Source organism: Panthera onca, chromosome C1 (assembly GCF_046562875.1).
Source record: "Panthera onca isolate mPanOnc1 chromosome C1, mPanOnc1 haplotype 2, whole genome shotgun sequence".
Taxonomy (NCBI): Eukaryota; Metazoa; Chordata; class Mammalia; order Carnivora; family Felidae; genus Panthera; species Panthera onca.
The window spans coordinates 38,144,363-38,167,329 of record NC_138346.1 but is presented as its reverse complement, the minus strand read 5'-3'; the positions used below and the strand labels follow the sequence as shown (position 1 = coordinate 38,167,329).

At 36.6% G+C, this 22,967-nt stretch overlaps 1 protein-coding gene, 1 long non-coding RNA gene and 1 pseudogene across 3 annotated transcripts in view; all 3 read left to right on the top strand.

Annotated features, from left to right (window-relative positions):
- Window positions 1-16,828, top strand: part of MOB4 (MOB family member 4, phocein) — a 28,642-nt gene extending 11,814 nt beyond the window's left edge. For both annotated transcript variants that reach the window (XM_078451040.2, XM_078451041.2), the window contains exons 3-8: window positions 3,091-3,191; window positions 7,709-7,751; window positions 7,940-8,026; window positions 13,424-13,503; window positions 14,552-14,663; window positions 14,788-16,828. In XM_078451040.2, the coding sequence (XP_078307166.1) occupies window positions 3,091-3,191; window positions 7,709-7,751; window positions 7,940-8,026; window positions 13,424-13,503; window positions 14,552-14,663; window positions 14,788-14,919 (555 nt within the window). In that variant the 3' untranslated portion in view covers window positions 14,920-16,828. The remainder of the gene's footprint in view (window positions 1-3,090; window positions 3,192-7,708; window positions 7,752-7,939; window positions 8,027-13,423; window positions 13,504-14,551; window positions 14,664-14,787) is intronic.
- LOC132677541 (uncharacterized) lies at window positions 3,198-5,270 on the top strand. The gene is made up of 2 exons (XR_009609319.3): window positions 3,198-4,499; window positions 4,735-5,270. It is a non-coding gene; the product is annotated as an uncharacterized LOC132677541 (long non-coding RNA).
- Window positions 9,333-9,445, top strand: LOC132676971 (U6 spliceosomal RNA; annotated as a pseudogene).
- Window positions 16,829-22,967: the final 6,139 nt, after the last annotated feature.

The window sequence follows — 22,967 nt, the reverse complement described above, 5'->3', positions numbered from 1 at the left end:
GCCTCACGTTTTGGTTTTCTTCTTCAATATTACTTTGGCTATGCGGGGTCTTTTGTGGTTCCATACAAATTTTAGGATTGTTTGTTCTAGCTATGAGAAGAATGCTGGTGCAATTTTGATTGGGATTGCATTGAATATGTAGATTTCTTTGGGTAGTATTGACTTTTTAACAATATTTATTCTTCCAATCCATGAGCATGGAATGTTTTTCCATTTCTTTGTACCTTCTTCAATTTCCTTCATAAACTTTCTGTAGTTTCCAGCATAGAGATCTTTTACATCTTTGGTTAGGTTTATTCTTAGGTATTTTCTTTCTTTTTTTTTTTTTTTTTTTTTTTTTTAATATTTCTATTGAGAGAGAGAAAGAGAGCATGAGCAAGTGCAGGTGAGGAAGGGGCAGAGAGAGGGAGAGAGAGAGAATCCCAAGCAGGCTCTGCATTGTCAGCATAGAGCATAATGCAGGGCTCAGTCCCCTGAACCGTGAGATCATGACCTGAGCCAAAATCAAGAGTCAGACACTTAACGGACTGAGCCACCCATCCGCTACTAGGACATTTACTTTTCTTAGCTCATTTAAAAAAATTTTTTTTAATGTTTATTTATTTTAGAAGGAGAGAGAGACAGAGTGTGATTGGGGGAGAGGCAGAGAGAGAGGGAGACACAGAATGTGAAGCAGGCTCCAGGCTCTGAGCTGTCAGCACAGAGCCCGACTTGGGGCTCAAACTCACAAACTGTGAGATCATGACCTGAGCCAAAGTCAGATGCTTAACCGACTGAGCCACCCAGGTGCCCCTTTCTTAGCTCATTTTAGATGATAGCTGTCTCTCTTTCCATAGAAGTATGGAGGACTCACATTTTTGCTTTCTTTCAGAGTTAAGGATTTCTTCTGTTCTCTCTCTTTTTTATTAAGTTTTATTTATTTTTGAGAGAAATGGAGAGCGTGTACACAGACATGGAAGGGGGAGGGGCAGAGAGCGAGAGGGGGAAGAGAGACTCATAAGCAGGATCCGTGTCAGCACAGAGCCCATATGGGGCCTGAACCCACAAACCGCGAGATCATGATCTGAGCCAAAATCAAGAGCTGGACACTCAACCGACTGAACCACCCAGGCGCCCCTGTTCTCTCTCTCTCTCTCTCTTTTTTTAAATTTTTAAATGTTTCTTTATATTAGAGAGAAACACTGGTGAGTAGGGGAGGGGCAGAGAGAGACAGAGACAGAATCTGAAGCAGGCTCCAGGCTCTGAGCTGTCAGCACAGCCTGTCGCAGGGTTTGAACTCACAAGCTGTGAGATCATGACCTGAGCAAAGTCGGACACTTAGCTGACTGAGCCACCCAGTCACCCCCCTAGGCGCCCCTGTTTTCTTAATTGTTTTACATGTATTATCATTAATAAAATCTAGATTCCCTGAAGATTGACAACTTGTACCTCTACTTATAAAAAATTGAATAATTTTGAGTAAATTCAGTTACTAAACATGTGGTTAAAGACTTAGTATTCATTATGAGCCAGCTGTATTGCATAGAATATATTTTTGTGTGCCTAACTACCAAACTCTTTTGGGGATCACCAGAGAATACTAAAGAATCAGTCTCCACCCCATTTTTGGTAAATTTTTTCATCCCTAATCCCCCATGGTTTTAACATTTCAGGTAAGTAGTATCTTTATCCTTGACTTCAAGTAATGTAGTTTAGGAAAAGACAGTGAAAATTTGTTAAAAACCTCCTATGTGCCAGGTTCTAATACTAAAATTTAAAACAAAACTGAGTCTCTGTTTTTTGTGTTTTTTGTTTTTTTTTTTTAATTTTTTTAACATTTATTTATTTTCGAGACAGGGAGAGACAGAGCATGAACAGGGGAGGGTCAGAGAGAGGGAGACACAGAATATGAAGCAGGCTCCAGGCTCTGAGCTGTCAGCACAGAGCCCGATGCGGGGCTAGAACTCACGGACCGCAAGATCGTGACCTGAGCCGAAGTCGGCCGCCTAACCGACTGAGCCATCCAGGCGCCCCGAGTCTCTGTTTTTTGAGGGAGATATTAAAAAATAAATAAATGCTATTTATTGAATAAAAGCAAATTCGAGTGTGTTGGGGGGAAAGGGAATTTGGAAAGAATTGTATGGAATTTGAGGTGGCCGGTGGAAAAGGTAAAGAATTTGGTTCTATTTGCGAGAATCAATTTCATACAGAACTTTGGAACTTGAGATGGGGTCAGAAAACCAGGGAGAGTAGTTTAAACAGGCATTAGAGAATCATTAAAATCTTTTGAGCAAGCTTTTGACAGAGTAATTTTCAAAGAAAGGTTGCCTGAAAATAGGCAAAATACATTGGCATAACAAGGCCTCGTAGTTATTTCTGTAATTAGGTATCTTAGTCTTATTTAGCCTGTTCAAATTTTAGATTATTTAAATCATAGATTGCATGAAACGTTAAAAAGATCTGAAATTTTTATTTAATTTTAAAAATGAATGTCCATTCCTTTTTTTTAACTTAGCTTTTCTGCTAGTCATTTTTTGTTTTTTAAACACTTTATTGGATACCACATACCCTAAAATCACCCATTTAAAATATACATTCATGGTTTTTAGTATATTCACGGGGTTCTACACTATCACCACAGTTTAATTTTAGAACATCTTCACTCCCCACCAAAAGAAACCTCATTCACATTAGCAGTTATCTCCATTCTCCTCTGTCTCCCCTTCTTTCTCCAGTCCTGAACAACTATTTTTTGTCTCCATAGATGTGCTATTCTGGATAATGCATATTAATAGAATCATGCATTATGTACCACAGTTATATGGTTTACATTTTATGTCCTTATGAAAATCATAGTTTCACTTTTGATCCCACACCCAATCCTGGTAAGTACCATATCTGCATTTATGTGATATATCTTACCCCAAAGGAGTTGAGTTGGAGAAGGTAAGGGTTACCTCCTATCTTCTGAATTACTTGATTTCCTGTTATGTGTATAACCTAAAAAAGTTGAAACATAGGAGCAATCATGGACTCAAAAATTAAATATATTTTAAGATTTACCATGTACTATAGTATGTTAATTAATTATGAGAACTTTTTTTATTATAGTATATTCAGCAGAACATAAGAGCAGATTGTTCCAATATTGACAAAATTCTTGAACCACCTGAAGGCCAAGATGAAGGTGTATGGAAATATGAACATTTAAGGTAAGTCTTTATAATATATCAAAATAGTAGTAGTATTTCTATTAGTAAAAATAACCTTTAATGCTGATGATTATGAATCATAAATAAAAATCATTATGTAATTGCAGACTAAAAAGCTGAATTCTAAAGCTTTTGTGTTTTTGGTATTATAAAGTTTTTAACTTTGTTATTCACTGATTTTTTTTTTCTAATTTATGGATTTGGGCATTATCTTTTTACACAATTTTTCTTTTTTTTTTTTTGGAAAAACTATTTAAAAAAATTTTTTTTAACATTTATTTTTCAGAGACAGAGTGCAAGTAGGAGGTGGGGAAAAGAGAAAGGGAGACAGAATCCAAAGCAGGCTCCGGGCTCTGAGCTGTCAGCAGAGTCTGACGTGAGGCTCGAACTCACGAGCTGTGAGATCATGACCTGAGCCGAAGTCAGATGCTTAACTGACTGAGCCACCCAGGCGCCCATGAAAAACTATTTTTGAGAGAGAGAGAGATTGTGGGGGGGGCGGAGAGAGAGAATCCCCAGTAGGCTCCACACTGTCAGCATGGAACCTGATGTGGGGCTCAAACTCCCGAACCATAAGATCATGACCTGAGCTGAAGTCGTATGCTTAACCAACTGAGCCACTCAGGCACCCCGCCCCCCTCCGCCCCCGGCCTTTTTAAGTAATCTCTATACCCAGTATGGGGCTTAAATCCATGAACCCAAGATCAAGTTGGTAGCATTCTTACCACCTGAGCCATCCAGATGCCCCTACATAGTTTTTCTTAAACACAAATTATTCCTTAACCACAAATACATTGTTTCTATTTTTCCACTCATGATAAACTTTATTTCTCTATAAAGTTTATTTCACTATAAAGTAACACAAGATTCCAGTCTAAGCTTGGTGTCTGATGAGTTGCCTATTAACTACTGTGAACTGTGGTAAATAAAAATTAATTGTAATTCTGAAGGAGTTTGGGAACTTTTGATGATGCCCTTTGAATGAGAAAATTGAAGACTAGTGAATGACTAGTTAACAAGAATTAACTTTAAAAGCAGCTTAATCCTAGGGGTGCCTGGGTGGCTTAGTTGGTTAAGCGTTCAACTCTTGATTTTGGCTCAGGTCATGATCTTGCAGTTTGTGAGAACAAGCCCTGAATCAAGCACCATGCTGACACTTGCTGTCAAAATAAATAAAAATTAAAAAATAAATAAAGGCAACTTAATCCTGAAGTTACTAAGTTATTTCTTGAAGTTGCAAGCTTCTCTGTAAACGGGAGCTGAGATGAGTTGGTAGGTTAAATATAAAGAATGTAGCTAGAGATAGATGTTCATTAGGGTTTGTAACTTTTTTTTTTTAAATTTTTTTTAACGTTTATTTTTGAGACAGAGAGAGACAGAACGTGAACGGGGGAGGGTCAGAGAGAGAGAGGGAGACACAGAATCTGAAACAGGCTCCAGGCTCTGAGCCATCAGCACAGAGCCTGACGCGGGGCTTGAACTTACGAACTGCGAGATCATGACCTGAGCCGAAGTCGGACGCTTAACCGACTGAGCCACCCAGGCGCCCCAGGGTTTGTAACTTTTTAAGTTAATTTTTAAATAATAAGTGAAATTGAAATAGGACTTTCCCTGCATAAATTAGACCACTTTTTTGTGATGAGTCCCACAAATTGTAGACTGGGCACTGTTTTTCAGTTTGGTTTGGTTTGATCTGGTGTGTTTTTGTTTTTGTTTTTGTTTTTTGCTACAGACTTGTTATATAGACATTGCTAAGACATAATATCTTGTCATAACAGTCCAGCAATTTCAGGATGCTAAGACTTCTTTGTACTCTGCTGATTTCTTAGACAAATCACTTGACTATTTGATCTAGTGTTTTTAGAGATTTTATTTTTAAGTAATTTCTGCACCCAACGTGGGGCTCGAATGCACAACCTTGAGATCAAGAGTCACATGCTCCAACAACTGAGCCAGCTGGGTTCCCCTGACATAGTTTTTTAAAAATACATCTCAGTGCATGATAATTGAAGGTATGAATATGTAGATATTTTCCCATTCTTATAAATCAAAATAGCACTTTAGATTCTGGTTTTTTTTAATTTTATTTTTTATTAAAAGATTTTTTTTATTGTTTATTTATTTATGAGAGAGAGAGAGAGAGAGAGAGAGAGAGAGACAGTGTAAGCAGGGGAGGGGCAGAGAGAGGGAGTAACAGAATCTGAAGCAGGCTCCTGGCTCTGAACTGTCAGCACAGAGCCTGATGCAGGGCCTGAACTCATGAACCATGAGATCATGACCTGAGCCGAAGTCGGACATTTAACCAGCTGAGCCACCCAGGCACCCCTCTGTCTTATTTTAATCAGCTTTGAAAATAACTACTTACTTACCTGTTAGGATTAATGATGAAAATAAGTGGGGATTTTTTTTCACTACAAGCATAATCCTAACAAGTGAGGGCTGATTTTAGCATATAAGATTTTAATTTCAGATCTAGGAAAACCTTTTCCTCCATATTTAATTAGACTATAAAATATGCAGTAAACAAAACTTATAAAATCTTTCTCATGCATATTCCATTTGTCCTGGTGCTGTTATTTTTAGGTTTTTTTTTTTTTTCCCTGAATATTAGCCACTTTATTTTGGTTTCGTATTTATGTATTAAATATCAAATATATATTCTTTTGTGTCTTCATCATAGTGTATATATCTTTATAGTTGACCAAGAAGAATTTCAAAAGTAGCTTTTTGAGTTTTTGCATGTACTTGATGTAATTGATTTGAGGCTTAATACTTGCTCTTATTGGTTAATATTGTTGATTATATTATGATGTTAATGGGACTTCATTCAGATCTCCCACTAGCCCATATGGAATCTTTGTAATTGGAAGAGATGCTCCTTCTTCTGAGTGGATGCAATCCTATGTATGATTTAAGAGATTAGAGCATAGGCTGGATTTCAGCTCTGGCTTGTCTCTTCAGCTGCACAACTCTATATGTTAGCCCTATATTGAATTAACTGGAAGCTGTTAGATTTGCACTGTGTGCCACAGATTGTACCCATAAACACTGCCAAATCAGTTAGCTTAGTTTTGCTGTTGGCCATACGTGAGTTAAAGTAGATGAGAAACTTATTTTTCACCACCTGTCTTTATTACCACTTAGTGGAAAACAACTTGAAAACTTGCATGCAGCCTATAGATACAGGGCAGTAGAGGGTGATGTGGTGATTCAGAAATAGTGTTATTTTTGTGATCTAAGAACTGCATAATTGTTAGGGATCTGGAAAGGAAATACATTTACAGAGAACTGAAAATTTGACTCCTTATTTGCTTTCTTCTACAGCTTTTCTTTCATATATGTGTGGGGTTTTTTGTTTTTTCCCTTTTACGACTCTCCTTTATCTTCTAACTAAGTAGGTTTTAGTTTTGCATTTGTAGGGAACCACACTGTTCTCATTTGTTGGGGAAACATAATAGTGATTAATTAGGTAAGATTTTTAGAGGGGATGTGTTCAGTATTTTGACAGCTATTAAAGTAAGTTATCTTAGTGACATAGAGGATTGATGGTCTTTTCATATAAAATAACAAGTTTGTCTAAAAATGATCTCAATCTTACACAATTTCCTCTATTCTTCTCTTATTAAAAAACATTTTGAACACTTACTATGTTCCAAGAATTGTTCTAGGCTTTATAATTCTGTTTGGCAGTTTTAGAAGAGTATCATGAAAAAATGCTACAATCTACTAAGTGACCAAAAAGCAAGATAAAAAATTGTGTATGATTTGGTCCCAATATAGTTTAATCTTTGCATAGAAAATCAAATTTGTATGTAAGTAATAATTAACTTTTGGGAGAGGTGGTAGAATTATGAAGGACCTTCTTATTGTACATTATATATTTGATCATATTTAAAGTTTTCATAAGGAACATGTTGTTTGTAATCAGAACAAAGTTTGTAGAATATTCAGGTATTTAAAACATCTAGTTTTATGTTTGTATTCAGATAAATACACACATGATGTTTTACATAACTGGAATCTTACTGTAAATATAAATATATATCCTTTGTTTATGTATATACCAACATTTTGCTACTCTGCAATTGCTGATTATTTGGATGTTTCAAAAAAATTTTATATTTTCTGTCAATGTCTTTATACATTTATCTGTATGCAATTCTGATTATTTTATTAGAATAGATTTCTAGGAGAATGACTTTGTAAATAAAAGTATATACTTCCTAAGCATTTTGGTAACTATTTCCAAATTCAGAAAAATTCTACCAATTTCCAGTGTATAATTATGATCAACTCACTGGAGGCTGATATTGAACATTATTAGGGTTGTTAGTTTTGGGTTTTGCATACTAATCTGTATGCCTTTGTACAAAATATGCCATGTAAATTCAGATGGTGTTGACAGTGGTGACGACAAAGGGAGGATGCTACTGATGGGATTCTGTTTTTACAGTTAGTATTCTGAAAATAATGTGAAGGATGGATAAGACTTTTCATTTATATATTTGCATTTTTAGGCAATTCTGTCTTGAACTAAATGGACTTGCTGTCAAACTTCAGGTAATATTTTCTTTAAGTTAAAGCTATTATTGAAAGTACTGATTTTTTCTGTTTTTGTAACATTAGGTGCTCCCAAAGACTTACCCAACATTTCTAATTATTCTGTACTTTTACATGGGAGTGTAGTAACCCAAATGATAGACTTTTTCATTGTTTTACATATTAAGAAGTGTAACTATTTCTAACAGAGTGAGTGCCATCCAGATACATGTACTCAGATGACTGCAACTGAACAATGGATTTTTCTTTGTGCAGCTCATAAGACTCCAAAAGAGGTGAGACATTATGAAATAGAATGCCTAATAAAATCATCATAACCTAAATCTCTCCATGAGAGTGGTCAATAAATTTTTAGTGTTTTAGTTCACTGTTTGTTTTGCTGTTTGGTTTAGAGTTCTTTAAGTTTATTGCCCCAGTGCTATTTTAGGATTTATGATTATCATTTTTCATAATTGGATAATATCATGGGCTAGAACTCACTTTATGATTCATTGCCTATTACAGAATAACATCTACCATATGATGCTGATAGCTACTGTATAATGGATGAGATATACATGTTTAGTTTTTTGGTTCAGTTATAATTTTTTTAATGTTTATTTATTTTGAGAGAGAGAGTGTGCACAGCAGGGAGGAGCAGAGAGAGAGAATCCCAAGCAGGTTCCATGCTGTCAGCACAGAGCCCGACGTAGGGCTCGGTCACATGAACCATGAGATCATGATCTGAGCTGAAATTAAGAGTCTGGTGCTCAACTGACTGAGCCACCCAGGTGCCTCGTAATTTCTTTTGATAGGAATAACTGTTGGTGATTACAAGTTGATGAGTTATCTATTAAAGAAATGTTGTTTTTGGGCTTTTTAACTTTATAGGTCAGTATTTTTTACCTACTTTTTTTAATATTTCTTTTTTTTTTTTTAAGTTTATTTATTTTGAGGGAAAGTGTGTATGAAAGTGGGGGAGGGGCAGAGAGAGAGGGAGAAAGAAAATCCCAAGTAGATTCCACACTGTCAGTACAGAGCTTGTCGTGGGGCTAGATCTCTCAAATCATAAGATCATGACCTGAGCCAAAACCAAGAGCCAGACACTTAACCGATAGAGCCACTCAGGCACCCCTTATATTTCTTACTATTTGTTTGAAACACACCATAATGATTTTCCTCTTCATAATTGGCCCTACATTGAAAAAGTTATTCATGTTGTTTTCTCCTCATTTAGTTTTTGTCATGGTGAGAGTATAGGAAGTAGCAATTGTTTATAGAACATTTTTAGTTACAAGTAATTCCTTTATATTATATAATATCCAGTACATATTCAGTTTTCCTTAGTTATTTCAAAAGTTGTAGCTAGTTTGTTTAAACTATGCATTGCATTTTCCTTGCTCTGCATTCCTTTTAATCCATAGTACTTTTTTTTTTTTTTGGATACTTAAACTCATTGAAAATAATTGGGGTTAGGCCAATTCTGCAGAATTATAGACTGTCAAATGATCATTTTATTGATAGACCTCTAAGGCTTAAAGACAAGTGACTTTCTGTTTGCAAAATTCACATCTGATGTTTTTATTTGAAAAGGCAAGTTCTGTGCTCGCTTCGGCAGCACATATACTAAAATTGGAAGAACGATACATACAGACTAGATTAGCATGGCCCCTGTGCAAGGATGACATGCAAATTCGTAAGCGTTCCATATTTTTAGAGCCTAAATGTCCATCAGCTGATGAATGGATAAAGAAATTGTGGTTTATATATACAATGGAATACTACTTGGCAATGAGAAAGGATGAAATATGGCCCTTTGTAGCAATGTGGATGGAACTGGAGAGTGTTATGCTAAGTGAAATAAGTCATAAAGAGAAAGACAGATACCATATGTTTTCACTCTTATGTAGATGGATCCTGAGAAACTTAACAGAAGACCATGGGGGAGAGGAAGGAGGAAAAAAAAGTTAGAGGGAGGGAGCCAAACCATAAGAGACTGTTAAAAACTGAGAATAAACTGAGGTTTGTTGGGTGTGGGAGGGAGGGGAAAGTGGGTGATGGGCACTGAGGAGGACATCTGTTGGGATGAGCACTGGGTATTGTATGGAAACCAATTTGACAATAAATTTCATATTAAAAAAAAAAAATGAAAAGGCAAGTTCTCCAAAATAAGAAGTATCTGGTATTTGTCTAAGCAAATAGACAAGTTGACTTACTGGATGACTTATTTGGATGACTAATTTCATTCAGGGTGTTACTCTTTTTGTGTTAGTTAATTGAAGCAATATTAAGATTATCATTTTATATATGGGAAAATCCACATAGCAGTTTTATTGATAATTTATTGAAATTGGCTACATAGTATAGTGAATTATGTGATAATTGCAATTAGGAAACTGAATCAAGAAGGCTAGTTTCATTTTGACAAATAGTAAAGATGCATTATTCTCACTTTAGAGTGGAAAAGATACCCAGTTTGTGATGTATTATGAGATTTATATGGACTGTCATTGTCATATTTGCTTTTTTTCTTGATTAGTAATAAATATAAGATAGGATGATTATCAGCATTAGGTCTTGTGAATGAGTCTTAGAATTGTAACATTGTTTGCTGAAGACCAGCTCCATTGAATTGTGTCAAGGGAGGATGAATGATGGTGGCATTTTCAAGTGGTAAGTTGTATGCAAAGGAATTTCTGTAAAAATACAAAAGAAAATCTTGAAAGGACACTTTATGAACTCTTAGAATAATTGTGTAGTCAGGAAATAATAGCAACTAACAAATTAGGAACTAAGAAAGTTGTTCTTACAGATGAAAAGAACAGGGAAGATTGTAAAGTAGAAGAGGCAGGGTGCTCAGCACCAATGGTGATTTTACTCAATGTTCTTGAGAATTAAAGAGTCATTGCAACAGATAGAGTTAATTGTACATAGTGACTGTAAGTGACAACTTGTTATCAACAACAACTTGTTATCATCTGCTAGCCCTTTCAGTCACATGCGGACTGCAGTAGCATTATAAATATATATTTGGCAAAATAGAATTTATAAAAGCCTGTGAACAAATTGCTTCTTATTTTGTAACCTTGTATATTTTGCGAACTTTTTGCTGTTACAAATGATACAAAATAGGATTAGTTAACTGAGAGTTAATTGGAGAGAGATGGAGGGAAGCAGCTAAAACAAGATAAAACCTTTCCCCCAACTCCAAAAAAGTTTTTTTTTTTCTTCCAGTAACCAAAGATCTAAATTTATGCTGATACAATAGTAGTCATGAACCACATGACCGCATTTAATGTAGCTGCATTAAATGCAGCTACAGAGCATTTAATGTTGGTAGTCCAAACTGAGATATGCTCAAAGTATGAAATAGAATACCCTTTCAAAGAGTACAGAAAGACAACATCAAATATCTCATTAAGAGGGAACTAGGTAATCTGTATACAAAAGAATGAAGGTAGACCCTTAACTCACACCTTATACAAAAATTAGCTCAAAATGATTCAAAAACCTAAATATAACAACTAGAATTATAAAACTCTTAGAAACATATGTGTAAATCTTCATGGTCTTGGACTAGGCAATAATTTCTTAGATATGACCCCACAAACACAAGTAATAGAAGGAAATATTCAGATTTTATCAAAACTAAAAATTTTTTTTGCCTCAAAGGACACTGTCAAGAAAGTGAAAGGACAGTCTATGAATGGGAGAAAATAAATCATATCTCCGATAAGGGTCTGATACCCAGATACATAACTATTGCAACTCAGCAATTAAAAAACTACCTAGTTGGGGTGCCCGGATGGCTCAGTCAGTTAAGCATCCAGCTTTTGATTTCGGCTCAGGTAATAATCTCGTGGTTTGTGAGTTTGAGCCCTGTGTCAGGCTCTGTACTGATAACGTGGAGCCTGCTTGGGGTTATCTTCTCTATCTCCCCTCTCTACCCCTCCCCTCTTGCACTCATGCACTCATGCACATGCTCACTCTCTCTCTCAAATAAGTAAACTTAAAAAAAATGAAGATTACCCAGTTAAAAATGAACAAAGGATTTGTATAGACTTTTCTCTGAAGAAGATAAACAAATGGCCAATAAGCACATGAAAAAATGCTCATTAATCATCAAAACCACCATGAGTGGATAACTGGAATGTACAGGATGGAATATCATTCAGCCATAAAAGAGAGTGAAGTTCTGATAACATGCTACAGTGTTTATGAACCTTGAGGACATTATGCTGAGTGAAATAAGCCGGACACCAAAGGGTAGATGTTACATGATTCCACTTACATAAAATATTTATAAAGAGCAAATTCATAGATGCAGAAAGTACATTAGAGGTTGCTAGGGGTTGGGGGATAGTGGACATGGGACATTATTGCGTAATGGTTTACAGAGTTTCTGTTTAGGATGATGAAAAACCTTTGGTTGGAAATACATAGAAGTGATGGTTGCACAGTGGTGAATGTAATTAGTGCCATTGAGTTGTACATCTAAAAAAAGGTTGAGACAGGGGAGGAGGGGGCACCTGGGTAGCTCTGTTGGTTCAGTGCGTGACTTCAGCTCAGGTCCTGATCTCATGGTTGGTGAATTTGAGCCCCACATCAGGCGCTCTGTTGTCAGCATGGAGTCTGCTTGGGATTCTGTCTCTCCCTCTATCTTGGTTCCCTCCCCCCCCCCCCCCCCCCACACACACACACACACTGTCTCAAAATATAGAAACTTAAAAAAAGGTTGAAATGGCAGAATTCATCTTAAATGTATTTTACCACTTTTTTTTTTTAATGGAAAAAGAAAAGACACACCCCACAATGGGGTGATGAAAGTTTTCAGGAATGTAGTTGATGATGGTTGCATAAATTTGTGAATATATTAAAAACTTCTGAGTTTTTATTTTATTTTATTTATTTCATTTCATTTCATTTCATTTTATTTCATTTCATTTCATTTCATTTCATTTCATTTCATTTTATTTTATTTTATTTTATTTTATTTTTTAAAGGTTTATTGTTGAAAGAGACAGAATGTGTATGGGGGAGGAGCAGAGAGAGAGAGAGGGAGACACAAAATCCAAAGTAGGGTCCAGGGTTTGAGCTGTCAGCACAGAGCTCAACATGGGTCTTGAACTCATGAACTGTGAGATCATGACCTGAGTTGAGGTCAGATGCTTAACCGACTGAGCCACTCAGGTGTCCCTGAGTTGTACATTTTAAAAGAGAAATTTTGCCAGGGCCCCTGGGTGGCCCAGTCAGTTAAGCATCCACTCGGGTCGTGATACGAAGCCCCACATCGGGCCTCAGTGTGGAGCCTGCTTGAGCCTCTCTTTCTCTGTCTCTCTCTGCCCCCTGCTCCCCAAAGCAATAAACATTTTAAAAGAAATTTTATGGTATGTGAATTACATGTTTGCTAATTTTTAAATACCCCAAAGTTCATTAATAATTTTTGTATCAGTTATATGTTGACATAATTTGGGGTAGATAGAGAAATAAATTATATCATTAAAATTAATTTCACCTGTTCTTTTTTAATGTAGTTTTGTTGTAACATTAAATTTTATAGTCATTCTGATATTGTAAGACGTTTTTCTTCAGACATGCTCGTGTTTTTGGAATAAGATAAGTATTTCATAACAGACCTCATGCAAGAGGTAGAGCTCTATGTTGATGCATTTTTTATATCCTTTCCTTTATAGTGTCCTGCAATAGACTATACTAGACACACACTTGATGGTGCTGCATGTCTTCTGAATAGCAATAAATATTTTCCCAGCAGGTAAATAAAACTTGTAAACATGGTGTTAAACTTTTTTGGATTTGATTTAAAAGGTTGATGTTTTTATTAAAACAAACTAGGTTGCTGCTTAATGAATTGTGTTCTTTAAACTTTTTTTTTTTTTTTTTTTTAGCTATTTTATATTTAGCTAGTTGAGAATTACTCAAATTTTGAAATTAAGGTTGTGGTTAAACTAAAAGCAACAGGACTTGGCTCGCAAAGCTCACAGGCCAGTTTTGTCAAGGGTACTTCCTGCAGAGCTGTCCCTCTTCTGCTTTAGAGTTGTGGTATTTACACACTTAACTTCTTGAATCTGTGATAGAGCTAGCCTCCTCTTAGACAGCATGCCTGAAGAGCACAATTTCCTAAATTGGACTGGACTGCTTGTTTTTGAAGGATTCCTTATCCTTGCTTACAGATTTTTAAGATCTGGGAAGAAGGCTCTGCATATTGTAATATATTATTAGTGAGGTTTGTTACTGGCCTTTTATTCTGTGAAGACACTTGTTATCAGATGGATAGATTTGGAGATTCCCCCCCCGCCGCCCTAAATATCAACTTCAAAGAGCTCATATAAAATATGTTAAAAGATACTATTTTTTGCTTCAGTATCCTGTATATATTTTTTAATATCAAAAATATGCAAGCATTTTTTATTTGAAAAAATCAAATTCTGTACAATAAAGCAATAATTCCTTTTAGTAGTTTTAATCATCTGTAGTGTACAAAGTGTTAATGTGGTAAATATTATGTTCTAGGAAATTTTGATTTGTTGGAGATTTAATTGCATTGAACTTTCATAAAGTCTCAAAGCTTACAATACTGAGTATCTTAGGCACTGTGGTTATGTAGAAAGAGCACTGGCCCAGGAGTAAGGAACAGGGAGGGGTCCTGGTCCTGCTCTTGCCACTTATTAGCACTGTGACCTTGCACTGGTCACTTTTTTCCCCAAGGTTTAAGTCTCCACACTTGTCAATTGAGAAGATTAGACAACATTGTTCCTAAGATCTGTCCAGCTCTATGAATCTGATTTCTTTCCTATTTCTAGGGTTAGCATAAAGGAATCATCTGTAGCAAAACTAGGATCAGTATGCCGTAGGATTTACAGAATATTTTCACATGCTTATTTTCATCATCGGCAGATATTTGATGAATATGAAGTAAGTATATTTCACTAATTATCCTGATGCATTCTTATCAGAATGACAGTAATATACATGGATATTACATGTAGGCTTTTTTGGTTTTGAATAGTAAAATATCTTTTTTTCTTCCTCCCTACAGAATGAAACATTTTTGTGTCACCGGTTTACTAAATTCGTGATGAAATATAATTTGATGTCCAAGGATAACCTGATCGTACCAATTTTAGAAGAGGAAGTTCAGAATTCAGTTTCTGGGGAAAGTGAAGCATGAAGGGAATCATACAGAAAAAAATGTACTGATCACATAATTAACAATAATTATGTACTGTATATATATCGTTTAGACACATCAATCATGTATCCATATTATAGTTTCTTTGTTTAGTATAGGTTTTTGTATGCTGAGTGTTGCCTTTTAAAACGGGAAATACTTTTTAAGTTATTCATGAGCTGTATATTCACCAGTGTGGCACTCATGGTTTTTAAATAAGATTAGTATTATCTGTTTATAATGCCTGTTAATAAAAGAATTTACAGTTTGGTAAAATTGCTGCTAAACAATCATTGGATCACAATCCTCATCAGATAAACCTGTCTATGAAAAGATGAGTGAGCTTGAGGTTTCGCACAAGCCATTTACTAAAGAAATAGTAATATTTTCCTTTGGTTTTACCCCTAGTTTAGATATTCTAGAAAATTCTGTAGTACATAGTTCAGTCTTAACTGTTAACTTTTCAAAAATGAGATGAAAGTGTTTTCAAATTCTGTTTATAGTTTTTGATACACATATATGTGTATAATCCAAATATAAATGCAAATTAAGTATTAGTAATACCTAAATAATTTTACTGTGCTACATAAAGTATATTCTAGACCAGCATACTTGGAAAGGACTTACCTTTCTGCAGCAGTGGACTGTTAGATACAAGATGATGATAATGATAAGGCATGTAAATGATGTTCCCACTGGAAACCTGCCCTGCCCTTCTCATTTCCCTTAATTCCTTACCCAAACTACATTAGCTGGGAAGCTTTTCACCAGACTGTGATTTAGTGTGGCTTATACCTATTTATATTTGTATTAATTGCTTACAGATTATACCTCATATTAGCAATTACATTACACTACAGGAAAAATGTATTGGCATAGGCTCTTGCTTATCTTTGTTTTGCAAAATTGTTCTAATTACTTGGAAAGCACTCTTTAAGATAGTTTGATTCTTCCTGTTAGTAATATTAATCTTTTCATTTAACCATTTAAGAGTTGAAAAATATTGTAGTATTTATTTTACATCCCTTCCCCACAAAGTTTATGTTTGAATTATATGCACATGTGAGTCTTTTTTTGCAATAATTCACAGCTTCCAAGGGTGTTGAATGGTCATACATTTTTTTGACTTTGTTATAATTCAGTATCTTGAGAAAGATCCAACTGCAGATTTTACAACCTTTTCATCTACTGAATGCAATTTTTAACAAAGCACTGGAGGTCTTATTGCTAAACTGGTTGTAATGAGGCACTAAGATAGGGCAAAAAATTATACATGTAGTGAAGAAAATATTTTAAATCCATCTCTTGAACAGAATTAACAAATGAGAACTTTTTCATTTAAAGGGGTTATTTTGAAATGAAGATGAAAATGTGTTCATCTTGATTTTTTTTTTTCAAATTTAAGGAAATAATTTATACCATACTATACAATAAAGGACGTGTAGCAAATATGTAGGAAATAGCAAACTGAGTGTGTATGTATATATTTATGCCTTTCCAAGCCTGGCAGTGTATTTGGCCTTGAACAGTGCTATCCCAGCAGCCAGTCGTTACTTTAACTCACAACTATCTTTTTAAGAAGTTTTGTGTTCATAGTGAAAGCAATGTTGACTTTGAAATTATGCATTTATATTAATGTCACTAGAAACCAATGGGAGTAGTAATTTTTACACAAACTTGCTAAATATTGAGAGACTAAACTACTAAGTTAATAAATTATATATAGCAATGTAGCTGTTCTCTCTAGATGGTGTCTCACAATGGATTTCTGTTGCTTGATTATTTTCATAGTAAACATTTGAACTAAGGCCGTGGCTGGGATTGGTGATCTGGCTAAGTATATTGAAACACATTCTGAGTAATATGACTTGGTGTTAACGGGGAAATAAAGTATGTTTTTTCTTACTCATTCCATTTTCCCTGTATTGTGTGTTTGGAATTGATCATAAAAAAAAAATACCCCAAAAAGAAAATATCAGTTTGTAGGCTTGCTTTTGTATTCACATTGAGGTCTTACTCATACTCATTGTACCATGAAATTGACTCATTGTACTAGGTATAGGATCTAAATGAAACAGTTACTGTTTTTCCTTAATACTCTACAGAATTTTGAAAATACACATGTATGTACATAAGTGGTATTAAAAAATTAACCTGACAAAAGATTGATTTATACAGTATATCTAAGAAAGGAGGAAAAGAAAACTCGCAGTTCTGTGCAATAAGGAAATTAGGCTGCGTTGTTTTTTTTTTTTTTGATTATCCAATATAGATCCCAAAATTAAAACTTTCCATGAATTTTGCTCCTATAGTCAACTCACTCTTCAACGTTTTTTTTTTTTATTTATTTTTCGGACAGAGAGAGACAGAGCATGAACGGGGGAGGGTCAGAGAGAGAGGGAGACACAGAATCGGAAACAGGCTCCAGGCTCCGAGCCATCAGCCCAGAGCCTGACGCGGGGCTCGAACTCACGGACCGCGAGATCGTGACCTGGCTGAAGTCGGACGCTTAACCGACTGCGCCACCCAGGCGCCCCAATATAGTCAACTCACTCTTAACTCACTCTTTCTCCTGTCATAACTGGGAAAGTAGCTAACTTTATGTTTCTGTAAGTATCCTAGTTCCCTTGTGTGTGTACATTTTCCCTGACTTGAGGTGTTAACTTTGCATTTCTCAGTTTCTCAGTTAAATTCTTAATGAGTTAATGCTTTTTAATAGAATCAAATTAGAAATCCGTGATTACATAGGGCAGCTGGGTGGCTCAGTTGGTTAAGCGTTCAACTTTGGCTCAGGTCATGATCTCATGGTTTGGTTCGTGAGTTTGAGCCCCATGTCAGGCTCTGTGCTGACAGCTGGGAGCCTGGAGCCTGTTTGGATTCTGTGTCTCCCTCTCTGCCCCTCCCCTGCTTGTGCCCTCTCTCTCTCTCTCTATCTATCTCTCAAAAACAAACATTAAAAAAAAATTAATCCATGATTACATTGTTAGCAAGGATAATGTTAGTTTTTTTAACTTGTTTTATTTTTTATTTTTAAAAATTTACATCCAAATTAGCATATAGTGCAACAGTGATTTCAGGAGTAGATTCCTCAGTGCCCCTTACCCAAATTTAGCCCATCCCCCTCCCACAACCCCTCCAGCAACCCTCAGTTTGTTCTCCATATTTCTGAGTTTCTTCTGTTTTGTCCCCCTCCCTGTTTTTATATTATTTTTGTTTCCCTTCCCTTATGTTCATCTGTTTTGTCTCTTAAAGTTCTCATGAATGAAGTCATGACATTTGTCTTTCTCTGACTAATTTCACTTAGCATAATACCCTCCAGTTCCAACCACGTAGTTGCAAATGGCAAGTTCATTTCATTCTTTTTGATTGCCGAGTAATACTCCGTTGTATATACACACCACATCTTCTTTATCCATTCATCCATCGATGGACATTTGGGCTCTTTCCATACTTTGGCTATTGTTGATAGTGCTGCTAGAAACGTTGGGGTGCACGTGTCCCTTCGAAACAGCACACCTGTATCCCTTGGATAAATACCTAGTAGTATAATTGCTGGGTTGTAGGGTAGTTCTATTTTTAGTTTTTTGAGGAAACTCCATACTGTTTTCCAGAGTGGCTGCACCAGCTTGCATTCCCAGGGTAATGTTACAGTTTTAAACCCACTAACTGATGTTAAATTCGTTGTAATAGAACTAATTTGTTTTTTCCCTGGGTATTTTGCCCCGTGATGACAGCTTTTTGCCTGAAGGCTTCCTATAATTTTATTTGCACAAATTCTACATTTTATTTATATACCTTTTGAATACTTCTTAAGTGTAGTTAAAAGTTTTCTTGGTGTTTTTCCTTGCTATGCAAATGTTTTAGTAAAAGTTGATTTTCATTTCTTGGATGCAGCTAATTGTTGACAAAGACACTACCGATGTTTAACACATTTAGCTACTTATTTGAGATGGTCTAAAGATCTAAATGTGGCTTCTGAAAAAATAGGCATTATTAGCGTGGTATACACAATAAAACCAGATAACTGCCAAGTGAAACCACTAGAGGGTTAGATTACTCATCTAAAAGATTTGATTAGGAGCCTCACTCTTAACATTTGGGGATACCTGGTATTTTATGTGGACTGGAAATCTAACTGCTTCATTTGTTTGATTTTTCTATTTACATTTATTTTTGTAATACTCAAAGCTTTATATCAAATGGGAGAACCTAATATAATTAAGCAGAGAATACTAATTTTGACAACCTACATTCCCAAAAGTTAAATACAATTGACATCCTGCACTTCTATCCATGAAGTTAGTAAGAAAATGTTTATTATTTTTTAATGCTTTATACATTGTTTTAAAAGATATTAGGGGCGCTTGGGTGGCTCAGTGGGTCGCATGTCCAGCTCTTGATTTTGGCTCAGGTCATGATCTCAGGGTTGTAGCCACACATCAGGCTCTGTGCTGAGTCTGGAGCCTACTTGAGATTCTCCTTCTGCCTCTCCCCTGATCTCTCTCTCTGTATCGCTCTCTCATACATTTTAAAAAGTAAGAGGTTGGGGTGCTTGGGTGGCTCAGTCGGTTAAGCATCCGACTTTGGCCAAGGTCATGATCTCACTGGTCCCAAGTTCCAACCCCAGATCGGGCTCTGTGCTGACCACTCAGAGCCTGGAGCCTGAGATTCTGTGTCTGCCTCTCTGCTCCTCCCCCACTCACACTGTTTCTCTCTCAAAAATAAACATTAAAAAAAAATTTTTTTTTAAGTAAGTTTAAATCAAGTAGGAATGACGGGATTGTGTCCTCATATTTTTCTATCATATCCCTCAGAGATAAACTGGAGGAGTTAAAGGAATAGTAAAACTCCTAAGATGAGAAAAGGGTGGGTATGGTCACTATTACAAATGAGATCCAATTCCGGTAACTTATTTATTTATTTAGAGAGAACAAGCATGTGCGTGCGTGCATGGGTGCCTGTGAATGAGGGACGGGCAGAGGGAGAGAAAAACTCAAGCAGGCTGCATGCACACCCAGCTCGGAGCCCAACAGGGGCTCAATTTCAGGATCATGAGATCATGACCTGAGCCAAAATCAAGAGTCAGGTGCTTAATGGACTGAGCCACCCAGGTGCCCCTTCAGTAATTCAATGGAATCCTTTTGATTTTTTAGGGAAATCCCTACTTCTCTGCCCCCCCCCCCCCAAAAGTTACAGTGTTTTTTGTTGTTAATATAATTGTCAAATTGGCTAACATACAGTGTGTAAAGTGTGCTCTTGGTTGTGGGTGTAGATTCCCGTGATTCATTGCTTACATCCAACACCCAGTGCTCATCCTAACAAGTGCCCTAAATGCCAGTCACCCATTTTCCCCTCTCCCCCACTGCCCCGATTAACCCTGTTTGTTCTTATGTATTTAAGAGTCTCTTATGGTTTGCCTCCCTCCCTCTCTGTTTGTAACTTTTTTTTCCCCTCCCCTCCCCCCATGGTCTTCTGTTAAGTTTCTCGAGATCCACATATGAATGAAAACATGATCTCTTTCTAAGTTACAGTGTTTTAAAACCAGGTGTGCATAGGAAAAAATATATGCTTGCCTTGATTTGGGTAGTATTTAAACCACTTTAAAAATACTTGGTGCTTCTGGTTTTTTTAAACATAATTTTGCAAAGCAAATGCAGATCTTGGATTCTGATCCTTGAGATAACCATTAGTCAGTGATTGTATTAATTTTTGAAGTCTGCTGTAGTAGATTTAGTGGCTTAATATAAATTTCTTCTCTTACAGTTCTTGAGGTCAGAAGCTTGAAATCAGTTTTATTAGGGCTAAAATTAGGTTCCTGTTTCTTTTTAGAGGCTCAGGGGAAAATCCATTCCTTGCCTCTTTTATTGGCTGGAGGCTGCTGGCAGGCATTCTCTGGCTTGTGGCCACATCATACTACTCTCTCCTTCCATCATTACTAATGCCTGCTCTTCTGTAGTGATCTCTCTGCTTCCTTCTTCTCAGGACATTTGTGATTATGTCATTGGGCCCACCTGGATAATCCAGGATAATTTCCCCAATGCAAAATCCTTAATCACATTTGCAAAGTCCCTTTTGTATACAAATTAATATTCACAGGTTCTGGGATTAAGAAGTGGACATTTTAGTGGACTTTAATAAAGTGGACTTTATTCAGCCTACCACAACAATCTTTCAAATTCATTGTTAATTCTCCATTTTATGTGCTTAATTTTTAATCTGATTATGGTACTTTTTATTTCTTGTATGTTATGTACTTGAGATGAACTTGGAATTTCTGCAATGGCAGCAATCTGACTCTGTAAGCAACCAAACATTCCAGGCCTGTTAAAATTTACCTGGTTTTCCTCAATCAAATCAACCCAAAATGCAAGAGGGTTATCCTCTCTAATGCCACAAAGTTCTCGTATTAGTGTCATTATAAAACAAGGCTTTTGAATTCCACCAAATTATAAGATTCAACATGTTTCAAATAGGCTCTCACATTTATTTATTTTTTTAATTTTTTTTTTTTAACGTTTATTTATTTTTGGGACAGAGAGAGACAGAGCATGAACAGGGGAGGGGCAGAGAGAGAGGGAGACACAGAATCAGAAGCAGGCTCCAGGCTCTGAGCCGTCAGCCCAGAGCCCAATGCGGGGCTCGAACTCACGGACCGCGAGATCGTGACCTGAGCTGAAGTCAGATGCTTAACTGACTGAGCCACCCAGGCGCCCCAGGCTCTCACATTTAAACAAAACAAGGTAACTGCCAACTCTTGCAACAAAGCTGTTTAGAGGGAGGTCAGCTGAGGGCTACCCTCTTTCTCTGTTTTCCTCTTTATGTAGCTTTCATCATCCTCTGTGACCCGGGGAAACGCAGGTGGTATGTCCCAACCCCACTCCTTCCTCTAGGAACTTACCCAAAGTGAATGTTGTTGCTGTCACCAGATTTATCTCCCCCTCAAGAAAATATTTAACAATTACTGTTTATTGATTTGAAAGAAGTGTACCTTTTACCTCACCTCCTACATTTCCCAGTGGTTTCCCAAATGGATGGCATATCAGAGTCATTTGTGAAGCTTTTACAACTCACGTCTTCCAAAAAGAAAATCTAAACTGCAATTTCCTCTATCCCCATACGTGAGTGTGCCCCATACCTGTTGGTCTGGAATCTTTAGGAAACTTAGTAGGGCCATCAGGTTTGTGCAGTCTTGCTTAGCATATTCTAGACCGAGGAACGTATTTATCTATTTGGGAGCAACACAGACATTGAATCAGCCTTCATATCACCACTTAATTTGGGTGATTTGCTTAATTTTGGGAACTGAATCTAAAGTAACAGCTCTTGTTAGCACAACCAAAGGGCTCTGTGGTGCTGGTATTAGCAAATCCCAAGGAGAAAGATGAGAAAATATATTTAGAGCTAGAAAAGAACCTTAGGAATTACTGAGTTGAGCCTCCTTTTTCTTGTCCTCTTGTTTTATCGATAAAAAAACAAAACAAAAAACCTCAACAAGAAACCAAGGCCACAGAAATTAAATACTTGTTCAGAATTTCCACAGACAGATAGTGCAGAGCTGGGGCCTCAGATCCCTCAACGGTGTGGAACTTAATGTAGAAAAGACGAAGAGGGGCGCCTGGGTGGCTCAGTCGGTTAAGCGCCGACTTCGGCTCAGGTCATGATCTCGCGGTCCGTGAGTTCGAGCCCCGCGTCGGACTCTGTGCTGACAGCTCAGAGCCTGGAGCCTGTTTCAGATTCTGTGTCTTTCTCTCTGACCCTCCCCCGTTCATGCTTTGTCTCTCTCTGTCTCAAAAAAAAAAAAAAAAACAACAACAACAACAAAAAAAAACGTTAAAAAAAAAAAAAGAAAAGACGAAGAAAGGAGAAAAGTTCATCTGATGGGATCTAGGAAACCAGCATCCCCTGCCACATGACTTCTCAGTAGTACAGTACCATAAACATGGGCCATCAGGTGATTGCCATTCTTAAAACACCCAAGTTAAAGTGCATGTTAGGATTCTCTAGCTGGGTCCTAAAGTACTTCTTGGGGCCAGAGCTTAACAAGGCAG